Source organism: Salvelinus sp. IW2-2015, linkage group LG7 (assembly GCF_002910315.2).
Source record: "Salvelinus sp. IW2-2015 linkage group LG7, ASM291031v2, whole genome shotgun sequence".
Lineage (NCBI taxonomy): Eukaryota > Metazoa > Chordata > Actinopteri > Salmoniformes > Salmonidae > Salvelinus > Salvelinus sp. IW2-2015.
Window position 1 is genome coordinate 12,037,115 of NC_036847.1, and position 24,155 is coordinate 12,061,269.

Here is a 24,155-nt window from a genome sequence, read left to right on the forward strand (position 1 = left end):
ATGAGACTACCTCTCCTCTCCTCCCCTTCTGCTCTCGTATTTCCCAATCTCATCGTCGCTCCTCTTTCCCAGTACGTCCGGCTCCATCTCTTTCTCGCCCATCTCTCTCTCGCTCTCTCCCCGTTTCTCGCTCTTCTCTCCCCATTTCTCTTTCTCCCCGTCTCTCAATACCTCCCTCGTCCTCTCCCCTCCCGGTCTCTCTCTCTCCCCCTCTCTCTCTCCCCGTCTCCTGTCTCTCTCACCGTTGCCTCTCTCTGTCAGCCCGTTTCTCTCTTCTTCCACGTCTCTCTCCCCATCTCTATCTCGTCTCCCGTCTCTTCTCTCCCCGTTTCTCCTCTCTCCCCGTTCTCTCTTTTCCCCATCTCGCTTTCCCCATTTCTCTCTTCTACTTCCTCGTCTCCTCTCTGTCCCCATCCTGCTTCACCATTTCTCTACTCCTCTCTCCTCCTCGTTTCCCGGTTCTCTCTCAGTCCCGCGTCCTCTTTTTCTCCCCGTCTCTTCTCTCCATCCCGTTCTCGTCTTCTCCCCGTCTCTATCTCCCCCATCTCTCCTCTCTCTCTCTCGTCCCCATCTGTTTTCTCTCGCTCTCCGCGCTCCCTCGCTGTCTCTCTCTCCCTTCCTGTCTCTCGTGACTGTCCTCTCTTACAAATACTTTATCTGGGTTTGTTTGAGCTCGCCTGGCGCAATGGAACCAATAGAGTAGTTGCAAAAGTGCTAACACTTGGTACTCCAATCAGGCTAAACTAAACACTCAAAGTATTTGAAGATTTCAAATAGTATTCAAACCCAGGTCTGCTATCCCACCATTACACTAAAGAACCCATTCCTCTTGGTGGGCTAGCCAAGCGTGAAACACAAACACCTTGCATAGCCCTACATTACATGACTTCACATTTTACCTTGCAGTATAGGCCTACTGCTGAATGGCAGTAAGAAAACAAATAGGCTGATCGATCAGACCACTCAACTGGGTTGTATTTGAGGCACCAATCAGAAAAAGGACTGAAAAACTGACGACAAGTTGAATGAAGTAAAGTGTTACTGAAATCTCAATCACAGGCGAGGTGGTCTCTGAACCATTAACATTGGTGGCTACAATGTGTCGCAGTTTACCATGGAAGAAGGAAAATATTTTGACAGTGATTTATTTTCTGTCAATTTATATAAGACAATCTATAAAGAGCGAGTGTATGATACTTGTGACTTTAAAAGCTTTTGCCAGTACAGTACACTAACTCTCTAAAAATAATTCTCTCACCGAGCGGAATTAACAAGCACTGCTCAGCCATTCTGTGAAGAACGGGGTGCGGTGGAGGGACTCATGCAATATGCATGTCGGTTTGAGCACCCTACTCCTCCATCTTCCTCTTCTCCCTTTCTTTTTCTGTGCAATTAACTAAAGGTCCTCGCCAGCTTCAACCTGAAACAATTCCTGAAACAATGTGTGACTGAGTTTTGAGAGGGCCCAACCTGTCACAAAGAAAAGAAAGAGAAATAAAAAAATAATAAATAAAAAAATATTGCACACACACACACACACACATGCACAGACACACACCCACACATGCACAGACACACACCCACACAGCCGTAAGCCCATAAAGAGTGCAGCCCGTGGCCATGGCGACACACGCTCTGTTGTCGTTAGATAAGGGGAAACAGGGCCTCTTCCTGTGTCTGACTGCTTGATCCTAACTACACAGACAGAGCTGGACCAGCACTGCTAGGTCAAATCCACCAACAGTGCCTCAAATCCACCTTTTGTTTTCTCCTCTCTACCACACAATTCATTTGCACGTGCAAATATTTATTTCTATACCTAGTACACAGATCTATATTACAGATACATTACATGACCAAATGTATGTGGACACCTGCTCGTCCAACATGTCATTCCTAAATCATGGGCATTAATATGGAGTTGGTCSCCCCTTTGCTCCTATAACAGCCTCCACTCTTCTGAGAAGGCTTTCCSCTAGACGTTGGAACATTGCTGCTGGGACTTGCTTCCATTCCGCTACAAGARCATTAGTGAGGTCGRGCACTGATGTTGGGAGATTAGGCCTGACTCGCAGTCGGCATTCCAATTCATCCCAAAGGTGTTCGATGGGGTTGAGGTCAGGGCTCTGTGCAGGCTAGTCAAGTTCCTCCACACCGATCTCGACAAACCATTTCTGTATGGACCTAGCTTTGTCATTGGGGCRTTGTCATTCTGAAACAGGAAAGGGCCTTCCCCAAACTGTTGCCACAAAGTTGGAAGRACAKAATCGTCTAGAATGTCATTTTATGCTGAGGGGCCTAGCCCGAACCATGAAGAACAGCCCCAGACCATTATTCTCCTTCACCAAACTTTACAATTGGCACTATACATTCGGGCAGGTAGCGCTCTTCTGGCATCCGCCAAACCCAAATTCATCCGTCGGACTGCCAGATGGTGAAGCGTGATTCATCACTCCAGAGAACGTGTTTCCACTGCTCCAGAGTCCAACGGCGGCGAGTTTGACACCACTCCAGCCGACGCTTGGCATTGCGCATGGTGATCTTAGGCTTGTGTGTGCGGCTGCTCAGCCATGGAAACCCATTTCATGAAGCTCCCAACGAATAGTTGCTGACGTTGCTTCCAGAGGCAGTTTGGAACTCGGTAGTGAGCGTTGCAACCGAAGCCAGATGATTTTTACGTGCTACACGCTTCAGCACTGGCCGGTCCCRTTCTGTGAGCTTGTGTGGCCTWCCACTTCGCGGCTGAGACGTTGTTGCCCCTAGACGTTTCTACTTCACAATAACAGCACTTACAGTTGACCGGGGTAGCTCTAGTAGGGCAGAAATTTGACGAACTGACTTGTTGAAAAGGTGGCATCCTATGACTGTGCCACGTTGAAAGTCACTGAGCTCTTCAGTAAGGCCATTCTCCTGCCAATGTTTGTCTATGGAGATAGCATGGCCGTGTGCTCGATTATATACACCTGTCAGCAACAGGTGTGGCTGAAATAGCCGAATCCACAAATTTTAATGGGTGTCCAAATACTTTTTTATATATAGTGTATGACTGTCTATAATTATCACTCAACACGAGTTAGTAGGGCGAGTGTCAAACTGTGTGGCATTATACCTGAATCCCACTACAATTTCAATGAAAAACTGTTTTAGCTAACCTTAGGGTCAAACTACTACCAGTAAGCAAGGTTGGCCTAATGCTCCAACAAACTGACTTGAAGACAACAATATTCAACTCTATGACAATAAATACAGAGACTCAAAGAGAATATATTCTGTTGGTAGCATTATTTGGTTGACACATCAATGTAGTGCTAACGCATAAAATAATGTTTTCATTCTAAAATATTGATAATTTAAAGAGCAAAAGAAGGATGACAAACTATGGAGGCGTGTTTTCACTGCAAATATGTAAAAAGAAAATGGCAGCCAGCTGAGACGGTTGTCATCCATCCACTTGCTGTTGCAGTCGAACCACCACAACACAGCCGAGGTTGAACAATAGAGAGATTGAAAGAGAGATTGAAGAGAAAGGCGCTATGGAATGGGGTTGGGTGGGGTGGCGCTAAATAAGGTCTTGTTTTCACTGTGAGCGCGTACAATAGGATAAAAATCTCCCGTTCAAGCAATGCTCACAGGTCAATAGTTGAAAGAAAGATGGAATCAATTTTTGGAGATGTTTTTTTMTTTTTGCCCTATTTGATTTGGCCACTGTGACCATTTTCAACTCCAAGCTTTTCAACTCACTCCCATTATAAAAAATAATAATTTCACAATACTGGTGGATAGAGTTTGGAGTTAAGACAATAGTAGAGAAAAATATGTTCAAAACACAAGGACTAGACAAGATTGAAGCATAAAGAGTATCTAATTCAAAACTACTGCCATAGTATAACAAAAGGCCTCAACAGCCCACAATAGGGGATATGAAATGTAAAATAGCTGTATAATAAATACTGTTTATATGCAGTGAGTCTTCTTGGTCTATGTTTGCAAGTCTTTTATGTGTGTGAGGGTGCATGCATCTGTGTGTGCTTATTCATGAGCTTGAGTGTCTGTTGCTTTGACAGTGTGAACAAGGATGTGTGTATACATGAGAGAAAGTGAACATGTGAGTAAAAGAGCCCTTATAAAACGTCCCCCTGCGTCCCCTGGAAAATGTGTTTCACCCAATCTGTCTTTACCCATCCAGCCACCATGGCCTCTGACAGCCCACCTATTAACCTGTGTCGGGGGAAAACTTAGAATTAATGAGCAAAATATAACTAGCCTGCCACTCTAGTCTTAGCATGAACAGGGGATAAGGGGACTTCCTKAGGTTCAACTGTGTTAGCTCATATACTGTAGTGTGGGCTAACCTGTGAACTATCAGAAACCTAAACATGAGCATGCATAGGGTAACAAGTGGAGAGGTAGATAAACACTGAACACAGACACTGAACGCCACACGCAAGCACACATGGACACACACACACACTGACACATAAAACAAACAATTGGTATATCTACAGCACCCATCCACAGACACACATTCAAATGTAATGGTAAGGTGCAGCCATGGAGGGGGAAGGGGATGGTGTGAGTGTGAGTGGGTGTCTGCCATTTCTTTGTTTGTGTGTGTGTTTGTGGGTGTATGTATGTGTGCACGTGTGTGTGCACGTTTGTGTGCGTGTGTACACGTGTGTGTGTGTGTGTGCGCGCGCGTGTGTGTATGTGTCTGTGAGGTTTCTCTGGCAGGGTAGAGGATGTACAGCAGAACCCACTTTTAACTGAATCTGGTAAACAGCGATGGGGAGATAAAGGGCAGAGTGAATGTCACATTACCCCAGCTCTTTGCCTCTGCTCGCCGCAACATCAGATAACGGCAGTGGGGGGGGGACGTCAGTTTTTCTCTAGCATATAATTGGTTATCTGAATGCGATCTACTGCTCTCGTGCCTCCCTGCACCATATATATGAACGTATGAAAGAGAAAAGGAATAGAAAGAAGAGAGGGGAAAAAAGCGCAGCTGAAGTTTTGACTGTTCTGGCAACAAGAARTCATTACCAGCAAGGGAAGCGTATCAGTCTATTTACATCTCGGGCTTCTTTTCTCCCTGCATGGTTCCGTGTGAAAACAACCGAGAACAACCACGGGGGAAACATAAGGGATGGTTACATTGACTACTAGAGTGTTTGGAGTCTCGATGAGTACGGAGCAGTGTGTGTGTGCTTTAAATATGATTTCCATATTTACTATCAATGGGAACCCTCTAGAATATAAATAATTGGAGCACAAGAACAATATAAACATACTCTCAGGGCAACTTCCAGTGAGATGTACTACAAAAATGACCCGGCCGTATAAAACGTCACAAAGATCCTTTGAGAAATCCCTACATGTGTTTATGACYATGATATCCTATTAAATGTATAATAGACAACATAAGTAGAACATACAAGAGCATATTAGCTAACCTGCTACTTGTTCTCTATGGTAAATAAATAAACGGTGTGTGTACCTGCCCTGCATATAAGTGCCTCTGGGTTTGCTTGTTGGCATGCTGGAGGACCACTAATGTGCTAACTCTAGAGTCTAGGGAGTGTTAATGCATGGATCACAACCTTCTGAACCTACAAGGGGCTCAGTACCAACCCCTGGGGTACACCCTCTGGGGCTTTAGCATAGAGGTAGGACGTTAGGGGGGCCTTAGCCATATCTCACCCCAGCAGTGGGCAGTCTTTTCCCAGCTGGGTTGGAGCCTGGGGGTGGGGTACCGTGGAGGAGGTGAACACCTCTTCCACCCGCACCGTACCGGGCCTGTGGTGAGAGAGACAGGAGGTAGAGAGAGAACAGAAGGAGGGGGAGGAAAGGAGAGGGAAGCCCTTTAGATCGGCGTTACAAGCAGGGCATTTTCAAAAGGAATATATCAAGCCCCAAAATATCCTCCCCTCTCTCACCCTTCCCTCCCCATGCATGCAGGGGGAGCCGAGGGGTAATGACATGGGTCTCAAACAGTGGWTCCATACAGTGCCACACTGCACGGGAAGAATGGAGCTTAATGAGCTGACATCCTCCGCCACCCCCTTACCGCCCTCTTCCCGGTGCCCCCCAATTCCCAGAAGAGTGTCGGGATGAACACTGACACAGAGCCAAGGCTTTGGAGACTAGGGAAGAGCCATGGAGATCCCAGGCCTCATAGTAGTGGCTGTCTGACCAAACTAGAGCAGTCTATACGGGTTAGGATGAATGATGGGAAAGAGGGATCACTTTGAACTGTAACTAGAGAGGATACATAATCAAACGTACATACACAAACACACACACATGAGAACAAACACCTCACTCACAGGCACAAACACACGCACACACACACACAAACAACCAAACCCACAAAAACACACATGAGAACACACACTACACACTCACAGACACACACATAGGCCTACAATCACACACACACAACCACCACACATGCACAGACCAACACGTTTCATAATGTATGCACACCTCTGAGCACCACACTTACGCACATCTACCAACACAACACTGCTTTACTGTAAAGCAGTTTGGAACACAATTTGTGAAGCCGAGGCACACATACCGAAACCCGGGCCTCAAAACGTGGTGTGGCTGTGGCCTATCACCTTAAAGGACACTGCAAAATAACCAATCGAGGCATTGACAGCTCCCCCATTTCTCGTTTGTCACATGGTTTGTGGGTGAATAAAATGTTAAATAAAGTCTCAGCGGCCGGTGTTGCATCACCGGAAACTGAAGATGCCACCCCCACAATGGTACTGCTGAGACTCAATGTAAAAGTACCGTGGTGATACAAAGAGAGAATGCGAGAGACAAGGGAAAAAACACGAGACAAAGAGAGGTGAAACCTTCATAAAACTCATATGGGTTCGCAAACGGTTAAGAAATTAGCCTGGTGTTAGCTAATGTAAACAAACTCCATTTGCGAGATCCTCCCTGAGGTAAAAATGAAAGAAGAAAAAAAGACGCTGATTCACTCAGCGTTGGCAGAGGGTAGATGTGTTTGTTTGCCAGTGAGGCTTCCCCTAGGAGAGCTGGCGCGTGTGAGCCCTGGCTACTCATCTACCGGCCTGTCGCCTGCCTGGTTCAATGAGGAACTCCATTACCCCCTATTGGGAGAACAAGTGGATCAATCCAAGTGGGGCCCAAAATGGAAATCATTTTTAAGAAACTCTTCAAATACAATTTCTTTGAACCTTTGAAGAAGGTTTTACTTGCAATGTTTGTATGATATGGTTACCTCTCATTATTTGAAAGCACTTATTGTAGGTCTCTATGAACAAGAGTCTCCTTTATAACTAAAATATAAATGTTAAAAATAATGGGTGTAGTTAGAAATATAGAAGGCACAGGAGATAGAGGACATACCAAGCTATCCTCTGTACTAGACAAAGACGAGACAGAGGGCAACATCACATTTTATCAATTTGAAACAATATGGAGCTGATTGGGTTGTTTTAAAGGCCCATAGCGAATCTTTCTAGTGAGCAATTTGTCGGAGGGCTGTACATTTTTTATAATCCTAACTGGAAAGCCCTAGGAACACAAACTTTATAAAATAATAAGAGGCTAATTTCACCTTGGTGATACACTTTCCAAGCCACTCAATTATTTACAGTTAATGAATATTGCCTCGGGTTACATTTCTTTCAAAGTATCAAAGATCCCTATGAGACAGTAAATCATCTCTGTAAAATACTTCACTAGACTGGTTCAATTATACCCGGTTTAGCAAATATGACTAACACAAGCAGATGTTTGCTTCCATGTAATCTCTTTTCGATACCAGGCGACATATTGATGCTGGCCTTCTAGGCAGAGTTCCTCTGTCCAGTGTTTGTGTTCTTTTGCCCATCTTAATCTTACATTTTTTTTGGCCAGTCTGAGATTTGGCTTTTTCTTTGCAACTCTGCCTAGAAGACAAGCATCCCGGAGTCGCCTCTTCACTGATGATGTTGAGACTGGTGTTTTGCGGGTACTATTTAATGAAGCTGCCAGTTGAGGACTTGTGAGGTGTCTGTTTCTCAAACTAGACACACAAATGTTCATGTCCCCTTACTCAGTTGTGCACCGGGGCCTCCCACTCTTTCTATTCTTGTTAGAGCCAGTTTGCGCTGTTCTGTGAAGGGAGTAGTACACAGCGTTGTATGAGATCTTCAGTTTCTTGGCAATTTCTCGCATGGAATAGCCTTCATTTCTCAGAACAAGAATAGACTGAAAAGTTTCGAAGAAAGTCCTTTGTTTCTAGCCATTTTGAGCCTGTAATCGAACCCACAAATGCTGATGCTCCAGATTCTCAACTAGTATAAAGATAGCCAGTTGTATTGCTTCTTTAATCAGTAGCTGTGCTAACATAATGGCAAAAGGGTTTTCTAATGATTAATTAGCCTTTTAAAATGATAAACTTGGATTAGCTAAAACAACGTGCCATTGGAACACAGGAGTGATGGTTGCTGATAATGGGCCTCTGTACGCCTATGTAGATATTCCATAAAAAATCKGCCGTTTCCAGCTACAATAGTCATTTACAACATTAACAATGTCTACACCTTATTTCTGATCAAATTGATGTTACTTTAATGGACAAAAAAAATTGCTTTTCTTTAAAAAACAAGGACATTTCTAAGTGACCCCAAACCTTTGAACGGTAGTGTATATATATCACTGAGTTAATAAAGCTGCATACAAACATGGTCTCTTTTTTGCTTTCTTAAGTAAGGCAGCTCCAAAATCCAGGTGTTTCAGCCCAGGCCAGTGCTTCTGTGTTGGGGCAAGCCAGCAGAAAATACGGAGCGTTGCGCCATGATTGGCTCAGTGTTCTGTCACTCATGGGGAAACTACGTCACCGCAAAGTAGGAGAGACCTCGAGAATTCGAGCCCTTTGGGTATTGACATAGAAATACATTAGAAGTGCCCATCCAAGAAGGCTCAAGGTCATTGGGCACAGATAAAATTACGTCAAATCACGTTATATGTACAGTAGCTTCGATTGAACTGATCATGTGAACATCATACTTTCAAAATCTTAGCTAGCAGTCAGCATCATGAATCAAGTCAACAATCTACTGGCAAATCCTTTTCAATCCTTGTCATATGAAGATAAGTAATGAAGAGAAATTATAGATAAAAYGTATCGGTGCACATCGGCCATTGGACATAAACTTTACACAAGAAGTTGGGAATCGCAAATTCAACAATGAGTGGTTTGGAAGGAAGTGAGCACAACAAGGTGAGTCCGAAAATGTATTGTATGCTGCTGCATAATTGATGTAATATGCCAGGGAGATATGTATACTGTAGCTAAGAAAGTAATACTAAGCGTATGTGGTGTAGCAAGCTGCCCATGTGCCTCACGCTAATAATTTGGTCCCYTTTTCCCTCTTTCGCCTATTGTTCTGACTTGGTGGTGCACGTGCACTGTAGCCTATAGCCTGTTTTAGAGAAATGTAATCATTGAATATTGTCTGCTTATATGGCCCGTTATTTACCCTACGGGTCTAACTTGGTGTACAGGGAGAATACTGTAAGAACGGCCCATGTTCTGAATTCGGTCTCTGTACATTTCAAAAGTGTTGAACAAATAGTTATATTGACAACGTCCATCCTAGCTCGCTCATTAATGCCTTAATCGAAATTACAGATTGCCTCTTATCCGCTCGTCATTCCCTTACGCCATAGTTTGCAGATTTGCATGTTTTTTTTAATTTATTTAACTAGGCAAGTCAGTTAAGAACAAATTCTTATTTACAATGACAGTCTACCAGGGAACAGTAGGTGCATCAATACCAGTATACCACCGAGTAGGTTAACTGCCTTGTTCAGGGGCAGAACAACAGATGTTTAACTTGTCCGCTCTGGGATTCAATCCAGCAACCTTTTGGTTGCTGGCCCAATGCTCTAAGGCTATCTACCCCCCAATGGTGGTTTCAAATGTGGTTTCAATTGTCAGTAGAAACCACATTTATTTTTATTTATTTAAACAAGTCAGCCATATCAGCTATGTTTTTTTAAAAGGCAGTACTGTTTCGCTGCCAGACAAGGCTCTGCTGATAGCCAGGTGTAGCAGTGGTAAGGTGTTGGTACTGCTGTTGGGACTCTTCTGTTGTGACAGCTTTATGTTGGCCCTAACAGTTTGTGGGCACCGTTATAGTGCAATTAATGTATTGTTAAGTGTTGTGGCTTTGCTGACATGCATAATTTGTTTTTGCCCCACCAAGATTTACATGCTCAAATCGCCGCTGTTCCTGTCACTCAAACTCTAATTCAAATGCTACATCCTGTGCAGTGGCCAATTCAATTGCAATTTCAACTTATGAGTTGAATGGGAGTCAATTCCAAAATTCTGAATTAAGCACAACCCTGGCACACATACTATTTGAAATAATTTCAAATACTTTATCTGTGCTTGATTGAGATAGCGTGGCTTATCTGACCAACAGAACAATCCCAACAACTTCAATTAGAGAGGAATCCAGCCCCTCGTGGACCAATGAAGTGAATGATGCTGTAATGTCTTACAGTATCTTTTCATACAGCTACTTTTCTTTGGGGACCCTGCGGCTCTCTTCACTGAAGTGTTTGTAACATGTTTGCAATGCAAAACGTCATAATAATGAGTGACAAAGTTATGTCAGTGGGACTGGGCGGTATACCGGTATTGATGCACGGACCGGTTTGAGTTTTCACTTTACTTTCTAATAACAGTATTTGAATGTTTGGTTTGTTAAATGTGATGTGCCGTGTGTAACATCAATTTTTATAGTTTACTAAGGTACTTGACTCATCTCTCTCCATGCCGCTTTCCACACAGACCTAGCCCCACTCAAGGAGCGCATTTGTTGTTTCTCAACCACGAGACACTTGCGTTCTGCTGTTTTTACTTTGCTTCTTAATATAAATCCACTAGCATTCTATAATTACACTATTAGTTTGTGTTTCTTACATCTACAAACAGCTAGTTTGTATTTTCTTAGTAAGTTGGGTCTAAATCTTGTTAGCCGCTAATGCTAATTGCTAGCTAGCTAATAAATGTACTGAATCAGAGTAAACGTAATTAGCTATACAGCCTGATAATACCAGTGATGGTGTAGACGTAAATCAGCATATTGTTTGTGCAACAGTATCTTTTAAATCAAAGAGGAATACGCAAAGCAAGAAAATGTTCTTCTTCGTCTTCTTCTGTGGGTTTTATGGCGKWCTACAACACAAAAAGATCTATTGCCGCCACCAACTGGACGGGTTGAAAAAACAAGGAAAATAAATAAATCCATACGTGATATGGAAAACTAACTTAATCCACCCAAATAAAAAAAGTACATTGACAAAACAAAACAAAACTCCCACTTCTTCCTTCTTTTAAATCTCCATATCTCCCTTCTCAGGCTCTAGGGCCTGAGAGAGTGGTACGGCTTGTGACAATACTCCATGCAACTCATCCGCCGAGAGATCTTTCTGTCCCAGGAACCACTACGCCGCAACCACAATGATATCGACCTCAATCTCTTTCACCCTTGTCGGGCATTCCAAAGACATTGCTTCACGGTTCCCACCACAATTGCAACATGTCACATTTTCAGCACTTTTAAAATACATGACATAGCCTGGTTCCTCTCTAGGTTTCTTCCTCGGTTCTGGCCWTTCTAGGGAGTTTTTCCTAGCCACCGTGCTTCTACACCTGCATTGCTTGCTGTTTGGGGTTTTAGGTTAGGTTTCTGTACAGCACTTTGTGACATCAGCTGATGTAAGAAGGGATTAATAAATACATTTKATTTGATTTGATGACATGCAAACACTTGAAACATGTCCAAAAGCTTTACAGTGATCCTGCTGCATTGGTCTTGGGATAAATGCTTAGTCTCTGTAGTTTATATACCTCAACTGCACTTGAGTAGGGAGAGACTCCATATCAAAAAACAAAAGAACTGATAGACTCTTCACTTTTTAATCATTCACAACCCGATTCATCCAACGTGCATCAATCACTCCAGGAATATTTTTCATCTCTTYAACATTGACTTCCTATGAGACGCCAGATATTACCCCCTTGAGGGATGCCCTGTTCTGAAGAGACACACACGACATGTCTAACTTCTCAAATCGGATGAGACGCAAAACACGTTCCTTCTGATCCTCAGAACAACAAAAAATCTAAACAAGCCGCCTCTCGTGATCCTCGGAGCCTTCACTTTTCCCAGCACTCTCTCCACCAGTTTGGCTATCTCAAATGGATTCTTCAAGATTGGTAATCCAATCAGCTGCTCCTCATTAATAAACCGTACTCCTTCAAGATATGAAGGTCATTCTGAGGACTATACACTACTTGGCTACGTTTTCCATTCTTTTGGACAATATTCCAATTCTCCTGTATTCTACCGCCATTAGATTCACAATCCACATCAGCGTCCGCTTCAACCATCTTAGATGCATGAAATTGTCGACGGTCAATCAGCGATTGATTAAAATACTCAGCCTTCTTATACGCTACCACAGCTGCAAGCTGATGCAAGAATATGTTAGCTACATGAAGTAGCTAAGAGAAAACAGTCAATGTAGCCAAAGATTATAGGGTAGCTGTTTAGTCCCCTTGCTTTTTTCAATCTTTACTAACGACATGCCACTGGCTTTGAGTAAGGCCAGTGTGTCTATGTATGCGTATGACTTAACACTATACACGACAAATACTACAGCGACTGAAATGACTGCAACACTTAACAAAGAGCTGCAGTTAGTTTCAAAATGGATAGCAAGGAATAAGTTAGTCCTAAATATTTCCAAAACTAAAAAGCATTGTATTTGGGACAAATCATTCACTAAACCGTAAACCTCAACTACATCTCGTAATGAATAATGTGGAAATTGAGCAAGTTGAAGTGACTAAACTGCTTGGAGTAACCCTGGATTGTAAATGGTCATGGTCAAAACATATTGATACAACAGTAGCTAAGATGGGGAGAAGTCTGTCCACAATAAAGCGCTGCTCTGCCTTCTTAACAACACTGGCAGGTCCTACAGGCCCTGGTTTTGTCGCACCGAGACTACTGTTCAGTATGTGATCAGGTGCCACAAAGAGGGACTTGGGAAAATTGCAGTTGGCTCAGAACAGGGCAGCACGGCTGGTCCTAAAAAGTACACGGAGAGCTAACAATAATGACGTGCATGTCAATCTCTCATGGCTCAAAGTGGAAGAGAGATTGACTTCTTCATTACCTGTTTTTGTAAGAGGTGCTGAATAGCTGAATGTACCGAGCTGTCTGTTTAAAATACTAGCGCACAGCTCGGACACCCATGCATAAGACATGCCACCAGAGGTCTCTTCACATTCCCCAAATCCAGAACAGACTATGGGAGGCGCACAGTACTACATAGARCCATGACTACATGGAACTCTATTCCACATCAGGTAACTGATGCAAGTCGTAGAATCAGATTTAAAAAGCAGGTAAAAATAGATTGTAAATTAAAGATTTAAAAAATCTAAAATAATTATTATATTATTGATTGATTGACTATGACTTTTCAAATCACCCGGTATTGCTATCTGCATCGTTAGTTCTAGATAAATGTTGCAATTCTTCAGCCATTCCTGGACTTGTGACCAAAAACGAGCTAAATATGGACAGTACCAAAATAAATGATCTAATGACTGCCTCCTCACAGCAAAATCTGCAGAGCAGGGAAGATTGTAGATATATAGATATATATATATTAGAGGTCGACCGATTATGATTTTTCAACGCCGATACCGATACCGATTATTGGAGGACCAAAACAGGCCGATGCCGATTAATCGGCCGATTTTTAAAATTTATTTGTAATAATGACAATTACAACAACACTGAATGAACACTAATTTTAACTTAATATATTACATCAATAAAATCAATTTAGCCTCAAATAAATAATGAAACATGTTCAATTTGGTTTAAATAATGCAAAAACAAAGTGTTGGAGAAGAAAGTAAAAGTGCAATATGTGCCATGTAAGAAAGCTAACGTTTAAGTTCCTTGCTCAGAACATGAGAACATATGAAAGCTGGTGGTTCCTTTTAACATGAGTCTTCAATATTCCCAGGTAAGAAGTTTTAGGTTGTAGTTATTATAGGAATTATAGGACTATTTCGATTTGTATTTCATATACCTTTGAATATTGGATGTTCTTATAGCACTTTAGATATGCAAGTGTAACAGTATAGCTTCCATCCCTCTCTCGCCGCTACCTGGGCTCGAACCAGGAACACACGACAACAGCCACCCTCGAAGCAGCGTTACCCATGCAGAGCAAGGGGAACAACTACTCCAAGTCTCAGAGCGAGTGACGTTTGAAACGCTATTAGCGCGCACCCCGCTAACAGCTAGCCATTTCACATCGGTTACACCAGCCTAATCTCGGGAGTTGATAGGCTTGAAGTCATAAACAGCGCAATGCTTGAAGCATTGTGAAGAGCTGCTGGCAAAATGCACGAAAGTGCTGTTTGAATGAATGCTTACGAGCATGCTGGTGCCTACCATCGCTCAGTCAGACTGCTCTATCAAATCATAGACTTAATTATAACATAATAACATACAGAAATACGAGCCTTAGGCCATTAATATGGTCGAATCGGAAACTATCATCTCGAAAACAAAACGTTTATTCTTTCAGTGAAATACGGAATCGTTCCGTATTTTATCTAACGGGTGGCATCCATAAGTCTAAATATTCCTGTTACATTGCACAACCTCAATGTTATGTCATAATTACGTAAAATTCTGGCAAATTAGTTCGCAATGAGCCAGGCGCCCAAACTGTGCATATACTCTTATTCTGCGTGCAATGAACGCAAAAGAAGTGCTCTACAACATGCTCTACAATATTCGCAGAGTACGACCCTGCCTCACACAGGAAGCGCGCAGGTCCTAATCCAGGCACTTGTCATCTCCCGTCTGGATTACTGCAACTCGCTGTTGGCTGGGCTCCCTGCCTGTGCCATTAAACCCCTACAACTCATCCAGAACGCCGCAGCCCGTCTGGTGTTCAACCTTCTCTCACGTCACCCCGCTCCTCCGCTCTCTCCACTGGCTTCCAGTTGAAGCTCGCATCCGCTACAAGACCATGGTGCTTGCCTACGGAGCTGTGAAGGGAACGGCACCTCCGTACCTTCAGGCTCTGATCAGGCCCTACACCCAAACAAGGGCACTGCGTTCATCCACCTCTGCCTGCTCGCCTCCCTACCTCTGAGGAAGTACAGTTCCCGCTCAGCCCAGTCAAAACTGTTCGCTGCTCTGGCACCCCAATGGTGGAACAAACTCCCTCACGACGCACAGTCAGCGGAGTCAATACCACCTTCCGGAGACACCTGAAACCCCACCTCTTTAAGGAATACCTAGGATAGGATAAAGTAATCCTTCTAACCCCCCCCCCCTAAAAGAGTTAGATGCACTATTGTAAAGTGGTTGTTCCACTGGATATCATAAGGTGAATGCACCAATTTGTAATCGCTCTGGATAAGAGCGTCTGCTAAATGACTTAAATGCCAATGTAAATGTAAGTGACACAATTTCACCTGTTAATATTGCCTGCTAAGCTGGATTTCTTTTAGCTAAATATGCATGTTTAAAAATATATACTTCTGTGTATTGATTTTAAGAAAGGCATTGATGTTTATGGTTAGTACACGTTGGAGCAACGACAGTCCTTTTTCGCAAATGCGCACTGCATCGATTATATGCAACGCAGGACACGCTAGATAAACTAGTAATATCATCAAACATGTGTAGTTATAACTAGTGATTATGATTGATTAATTGTTTTTTATAAGATAAGTTTAATGCTGCTAGCAAACTTACCATGGCTTCTTACTGCATTCGCGTAACAGGCGGGCTCCTCGTGAGGCAGGTGGTTAGAGCGTTGGACTAGTTAACCGTAAGGTTGCAAGATTGAATCCCTGAGCTGACAAGGTAAATATCTGTCGTTCTGCCCCTGAACAAGGCAGTTAACCCACCGTTCCTAGGCCGTCATTGAAAATAAGAATGTGTTCTTAACTGACTTGCCTAGTTAAATAAAGTGTAAAAAAAGAAATCTGCAAAATCGGCGTCCAAAATTACCGATATCCGATTGTTATGAAAACTTGAAATCGGCCCTAATTAATCGGCCATTCCGATTAATCGGTCGACCTCTAATATATATATATATATATATATATATTCTATTGGTAGCAAGAATTTTGTATAATAATTAAATAGAAAAATTCAAAGTTTTGAATCCGTCGTTGTTTTGCGTGTCAATTTATAAACCATGTGCCATGGAATAGGTACATCGAAAATCTCTCCCCAACTATTTTGCAATTTATTTGGCACAGCTGTCAATTTTTGGGTCCTTAAATGAAATTGGTATTTGTTTTAATTTATCACAATTTTCTTTAACCAATKATGGTCTTTAATGCAGGGCCGACAGACAAGTTCCTTACTTTTTACCCTTCTACTTGCCTCTTCCATTTTTGTGATAATGCTGCAATTAGTCGGTTGTATTTTGGGTAGAGCAGAGATTTTCATATGTCTGTGTTTGCTGCATGTGTGACATAACTCCACCAGTCCTATTTATGATATAATTTACAAAAAGTATACCTTTTTTAAACATTTCATTGAAAAATATGTTTTTTTTTAATCAATTAGTATTTTTGAGTTTAACCACAATATTTGTTGTATTATTTGTTCTGTCTTTTCAGTTGGATAAACTGAAATTGCAACAAACTTTCTAAGGCTTGTTTAAAAAATAACAATATTTTGGAGATKATTTAGTTTTCAAACATCCGAAAGTGAGCAATTGTAATCTGAATGAAGGGGAAAAGTCCAAACATGGGGTGAGACATTCCTACCAATTTACTAGAGAACCATTTCGGATGTAAGTGTAACTTTTGTATGACTGATGCCTTTAGTGAGAGGTCTAATGCTTTAATATTTCATAATTTCTGCCCTMCGAATTCATATTCATCATATAAATAGGCACTTTTAATTTTAGCTGGCTTACCATTCCAAATAAAATATAATATTTTTTGTTCATATAATTTAAAAAGCAGCTGTAGGCAAAACCATAAGCAAATACGTAAACTGTGATATGACTAAAGAGTTAATCAGGGTGATTTTTCCACAAATAGTCAGGTATTTTCCTTTCCATGGTAGCAAGATTTTATCTATTTTTGCTAACTTTCTATAAAAATGTATTGGAGTGAGATCATTTCTTTCTTTCGGGATTTGTATACCGAGTATGTCCACATCCCCATCAGACCATTTTATTGGTAAACTACACGGTAATGTAAAAGTAAACATTTTGTGATCCAATACGTAATATAGTTCACTTATCATAATTTGGTTTTAATCCAGAGAGGTTAGCAAAATTATCTAGATCCTCTATGAGGCTGTGGTGTCACGTTCCTGACCTTATTTCCTTTGTTCAGTCTTTGTTTAGTTGGTCAGGACGTGAGCTGGGTGGGCATTCTATGTTATGTGTTTCTATGTTTAGTTTAGGGTTGTCTAACTAGCCTGATATGGTTCTCAATCAGAGGCAGGTGTTTTACGTTGTCTCTGATTGGGAACCATATTAAGGTAGGCTGTTCTCACTGTTTGTTTGTGGGTGATTGTTCCTGTTCGTGCGTTCATTGTTTTTCATTTGTTCACATGTTCAGGACTGTTAGCGTCGTTGGTTTCGTTTTGTTTATTGTTTTGTTCGTCTAGAAAAGTATTCTAATAAATATGGATACATACCACGCTGCGTTTTGGTCCTCCGATCCTTCTAACTTGTCCTCCTCAGACGAGGAGGATTACGACGGCCGTTACATGTGGAGGGATTCTAATTGTGGTTTTAAAAGAAAACATGGATCATCATCTTTGTTTTTAAGCCACAGATTTCTAATCCCTTAATATTATTCTTGGATCTAATTTTAACAGCAAACATTTCGATGGCAATAATAAATAGGTATGCCGATAGTGGACAACCTTGTTTTACTCCTCTTGACAGTTTAAAACTTTCTGAGATGTAGACATTATTTACTATTTTACACCTAGGGTTACTATACATAACTTTAACCCATTTTATAAGAGATTCTCCAAAATTTTAATATTCTAGGCATTTATATATAAACCCCAGTACCAAAGTCTCTAGGAGACAGAACGCGTCTCCTTCCTGAGCGGTATGACGGCTGCGTGGTCCCATGGTGTTTATACTTGCGTGCTATTGTTTGTACCAATGAACGTGGTACCTTCAGGCGTTTGGAAATTGTTCCCAAGGATGAACCAGACTTGTGGAGGTCTACAATTGTTTTTCTGAGGTCTTGGCTGATTNATGAACGTGGTACCTTCAGGCGTTTGGAAATTGTTCCCAAGGATGAACCAGACTTGTGGAGGTCTACAATTGTTTTTCTGAGGTCTTGGCTGATTTCTTTTGATTTTCCCACGATGTCAAGCAAAGAGGCACTGAATTTGAAGGTAGGCCTTGAAATACATCCACAGGGTCATTGACATTGAGGGTCATATTTGATCCACAGGGTCAAATACATCCACAGAGTCATTGACTCAAATGATGTCAATTAGCCTATCAGAAGCTTCTAAAGCCGTGGCATAATTTTCTGGAATTTTCCAAGCTGTTTAAAGACACAGTCAACTTAGTGTATGTAAACTTCTGACCCACTGGAATTGTGATACACTGAATTATGAGTGTACCATGATATTTGCATTGCTACTAAGTAMATCTCCAATTGGTCCGCACTATTCCACCCGCTAAAAKCCCTCCTCATCCTGAGTTGGGTTGTCATCCCAATGCCCGGCAGACCACCCCCAACCCCCCGGATCCCATAGCCCCGGAGAGACCACGACCCATCCTTTGAAAAGAGCACACAGTGCCACCCACAGAACAGAAGCAGAACAACCGCCAAATGCATTTCCATCGACCTCACATCGATTTGAATTATATATAGCCATTAAATATATATTTTTTTAAATCCTGTTTATCTTATTTTCCATAATTAGCTATTAATATTTGAAGTAATGTAGGCAATTTATGCAAAGGATTTTTACCTCTCACCAGTCTCGCCATTACCAAAATTACATTATGGCAAGCAATTATTATATAAGCAAACAATTATTGTGAATCATCCTATATTGTCCCTAAAATCTTATACTCCATCGCAACAGTTGTGGGATACACACCCACCCACACACTCATACACACTCATACAYACTCAACCCCTTTCCCCCACAACAACCATAGACTCAGTCTCTCAACAGTTGCACCATCCCAGAGCCCAACTCAAGAAAGGTCTTGATTTATGAATGCATATACAGTTGCAGCTGTATGAGAAGGCCTGCAAAACTGTGCAAAAAATGGGCAGAAATGGGGAGATTTGATTAACCATTGTCACATCCTAGATGATGGAGGTCAGTTATACCCCCTTCCCCTGAAACCCCCACAACATGGTCCCCCGTATTGACCATATTCTCAAGCATCTCCGTGCAGTCAGACCTTTGATTTTGTGCCACCAGGGCCAGAATAATATCCTCCCTCTCTGAATGTCTGAGTGTGACCCCCTCCCCATGGGTTACTACAGCTAGTGTTGCCAGCACTGCCACGGCCTGGGTGAGGGCACCTCACCGGAATCCCCACCGGCTAGGTACAAGGTCGTCAAGGTTCTCATTAGCAGCTTTGAGAATTTCCTTGTATATTATGCTCTCCCTTCAGGGGGCTTTGGCTTTGCAGGACCGGCCCTGCCAAGCAGGCTCAGAATCTTGAGGGGGCGGTGCTGCTCTAGGTCTCTGACTGCATTTTGGCTGCATACAGGTGCTTACAGCAGGCCCATAAAACAGTTAGGGACTTMTCCTTAGTATCTGGGTCATTTAGGTGCGTGTCTAGGGTATAGGGTTGTGGACCATTCCATCAATATAGRACCATAAATAAATACATTAGATGTATAATTTATATTTTAAAAATTCAATGCTGTTCCACCATGATAGGACAATAAATAAATACATAAATAAGATATAATAATTATAAGTATAATTCATTATAAAATGTATATCCCTCATCTGAACAACATTAAAAGCTCTCTCACAACCCCTGCTCACAGCAAAACATTGGCTCTGAGATATGCAAACATTTCCTTTCTCATTCAACGCCACACTTTCCCAAACACCAAAAAACACACACCACACCATCCATCCACACATACCGTGCCTTCTGTTTACTGAGCTTTTATCTTGGTTCCTACTCTGTCACAATACCTCCTCCCTTTTATTTTCATTCATTGTCCTGTCAAACAACACTGTATTCAAAGTGATTTAAATCAAATCAAATTTGATTTGTCTCATGCACCAAATACAACAGGTGTACACCTTACTGTGAAATGCTTACATACAAGCCCTTAACCAACAATGCAGTTTTAAGAAAATGAGAGTTAATAAAAGATTGACTAATTAAACTAAAGTAAAAAAAGTTACACAATAAAACAACAATGAGGTTAGAAACAGGGGGTACCGGTACCGAGTCAATGTGCGGGAATACAGGTTAGTCGAGGTAATTGAGGTAATACTGGGTTGGCGCCCCCCCTTGGTTTGTGCTGTGGTGGAGATSTTTGTGGGCTATACTCAGCCTTGTCTCAGGATTGTAAGTTGGTGGTTGAAGATATCCCTCTAGTGGTGCGGGGGCTGTGCTTTGGCAAAGTGGGTGGGGTTATATCCTTCCTGTTCGGCCCTGTCCGGGGGTATCATCGGATGGGGCCACAGTGTCTCCTGACCCCTCCTGTCTCAGCCTCCAGTATTTAAGCTGTAGTAGTTTATGTGTCGGGGGGCTAGGGTCAGTTGGTTATACCTGGAGTACTTCTCCTGTCTTATCCAGTGTCCTGTGTGAATTTAAGTATGCTCTCTCTAATTCTCTCGTTCTCTCTTTCTTTCTTTCTCTCGGAGAACCTGAGCCCTAGGACCATACGTCACGGCAAACCGGGCATGATGACTCCTTGCTGTCCCCAGTCCACCTGGCCTTGCTGCTGTTCCAGTTTCAACTGTTCTGCCTGCGGTTATGGAACCCCTACCTGTCCCAGACCTGCTGTTTTCAACTCTTAATGATCGGCTATGAAAAGCCAACTGAAAATTATTCATGATTATTATTTGGAACATTTTGAACATCTTGGCATAGTTCTGTTATAATCTCCACCCGGCACAGCCAGAAGAGGACTGGCCACCCCTCATAGCCTGGTTCCTCTCTAGGTTTCTTCCTAGGTTTTGGCCTTTCTAGGGAGTTTTTCCTAGCCACCGTGCTTCTACACCTGCATTGCTTGCTGTTTGGGGTTTTAGGCTGGGTGTCTGTACAGCACTTTGAGATATTAGCTGATGTACGAAGGGCTATATAAAATAAACTTGATTGAACTGTAGGTAGGGGTAAAATGACCACCTACAGTATAATACTAGTGCAAAGAGCTTTTCTCATCTGTTACCTTGGAGTCTATAGAGGATAATTGACACAAGAGACTTGATGTGTGGGCCTCCACCCTGTTTCAATTGAAGGTTCTAAATACACTACATTTTCTACAGTATCATTACAATTATCATCACTGTCAAACAACCTTTCCAAAGGTGAATTTATTTGTGTTTATCATTTTTTAATAATACTGCAAACTCAAGATAAAAATAATTCCACAGTATCATCACAACTGTCATTATCATAACAATCATATAACATTTGAAAAGGAGAATTAATTCAGTATGGGTTTTGACCAAACTGGCTCCATTCCATGTTACAGTGATGTAACTATTTGCTTTGCAGTATAAAACTGTGCCACAGTGGAATTAAAGTGCAAAGGATCACATTCCTAGACAGCTGGTAGTTGTAAATTCCTATCTGGAAAGGGGGATGGCGTTACTTTGAAGGAAAACATATACTTTTTTCATTTCAAACTGCTTTAGGGATTAGGGATTCAGATCTAGAAAAAAATGCACCAAAATAATCCACCATTTGCACGTTTTACATTCACAATGGAACCCCAAGCCCAGCACCCTCCTCTCACCCCCTCCCCCAAGAASACACACACACACACACCAACCTGCAGCCATCTGCTCCGTTTGCTCTCTACAATCCTAGCAGAATACATTATTCACCACAATTACATCCCTGCACATCACAGAGACACAGTCTCTATGAACAGTGAGAGAGAAGATTCAAGCGTGTTTGATTTGGTTTTTGCGTGAAACAAGGTCGTCAGAGAGGGGTCTACCTGTTATAGCTAGTGGGCAAGATGAAAGTCACTGACAAGAAGGTTACTCTGCGAGTGCCCGTAATGCACAACGGATGAAAAAGGTTTACCTGGAGCAGGAGCGTGTGTGCGTGTGCGTGTGTGTGTGTGTGTGTGTATGTACTTGACTAGATTATTGTCTTGACGTGTTTTGCATCCACCTGTTAGTGAACCAAACCAAACATTTTCCACTGGCTGCTTGTAGCGCTCCTGCCCTGCCATCAACKCAAGTGCAAAGTGTGTGAATCTGCCCATTGGTGTGTCAGGTGCAACATTCAACGCCCTAGTCTTCCTCTGCACTGAATCACACATGCAACACCTTCATTTCATCACAACAATGCACCAATGATAACACACACACTCTTAGAAAAAAAAGGGGGTACTCTAGAACCATAAAGGGTTCTTTGACKGTCCCTGTGTAGGAGAACCCTTTTTGGTTCCAGGTAGAACCTTTTCACCAAAGGGGTGAAAGAGGTTCTAAGCAGGCAGGCACATGCACAGATAGGGCTCTACCGGTGCAGAGCACATGCCCCTTTGCCCTTCCAGTTTTCAAAGTGCCCTTTTGGGTGGTGGTATAATTTCCCCCCCAAATAAATTTAAAAAAAATAAATTTTTGTCATTGTTGTTCAGAACGCACTACCCACAAGTCATCATCAAGTTCACCACCCCCACCCAGTCCGTTGGTTGTGCCGTTTCCCCCAGTCTGCCCTGTATGGAGGTTGCGCGCGTCTGGTATCCAAACATGCATGGCTTGAGAGATGAGGTCACCCGTCGAGTGTGTGTAGCTACCTAGTTTAAATATCAACATTACTGCCACAGCAGCACAACATTTGATTAACATTTGATAACACTTGATTTAGCCTACATCATCATCAATATTCTGTCTGGTTGGCTGATATGCGCAGCAGAGAGAGGCAGAAAGACATAGAGGTAAATCACAATCTAAATAGTAGATTTACATTAATCATCAACATCAACAATCAGCTGATAGTCCACCCTCATTTGATGAGTGTGTTGTTGCAGAAATAATAATAATAATAATAATAATAATAATAACATCGCTACAGAGGCATTTGGTATGTAATATTTTTTTTAAATCCAAAGTCAAATGATCAACCAATCATAAACATCACATTTTGCAGTCCCATATCCATCCACTGTGCTGGTATGAGGTTGATTAAAACAACTCTACATGGGACACACATTGCCTCCTTAGCATAGATGGCAATAAGCCTCGGGAGTCCATTGAAGTCCACAGTCATTTGACTGCCTGAATAACAATTTGAATTGGAGAGAAAGTTGCTGCGTCAGGCGATTCACATGCTTGGTCCTCCCCTTCCTTCCTTTCCTTTCCTCTCTTCCCCATCTCTCCTTTTTTCCCACCCTCCCTCCCTTTTTACCAGATGCTCTCCTGGCACTGCCTCGTGTTTGGCCTGAGACTGTGAGAGGTCACCGGCTGCCTTGTTCTCACACGTGGAGTGTGTGAGTGGGTCGGGGAGTCTGCTAACTCAGTGCCAGGCCTCTCTAATGAGTCTGTCAGGCGCTGTTAGCAATGGCGTGCTCCCCTGGCTCACCTCGCTCCCACAGACAGACTATGATTAGCCGGGCCAAAGGCACACCACTGGGCCAGATTAAACAGTCACTGTGCACACACACACACACAGCTATCATCTCCCGTATTAGCCTGCTTTGATATAATAACTCACACTTGCCCCCCAGAGTAAGGAAATGTGATGTCACTGGAGTTAKGRTTSGATGTAATAAATGCTGGCTAAGGCAGGCAGCGCATGTACAGTACTGAAGCTACTTGGCCTAGCTTACATTACATAGAAAGCCTGCACAGAAAGACAGGTTAGAAGGCGTCTACTGAGAGCTTAACTTAGCGTACAAT

At 42.4% G+C, this 24,155-nt stretch overlaps 1 protein-coding gene across 4 annotated transcripts in view; it reads right to left on the minus strand.

The window, feature by feature from the left end:
• Nucleotides 1-24,155, minus strand: part of LOC111966400 (TOX high mobility group box family member 2) — a 118,504-nt gene that overhangs the window by 55,193 nt on the left and 39,156 nt on the right. For 2 of the 4 annotated variants that reach the window (XM_070444425.1, XM_023991003.3), the window contains exon 2: nt 5,698-5,793. The exons of the other annotated variants lie outside the window; for them this stretch is intronic. In XM_070444425.1, coding sequence (XP_070300526.1) covers nt 5,698-5,793 — 96 coding nt within the window. The remainder of the gene's footprint in view (nt 1-5,697; nt 5,794-24,155) is intronic. 4 annotated transcript variants of the gene reach the window in all.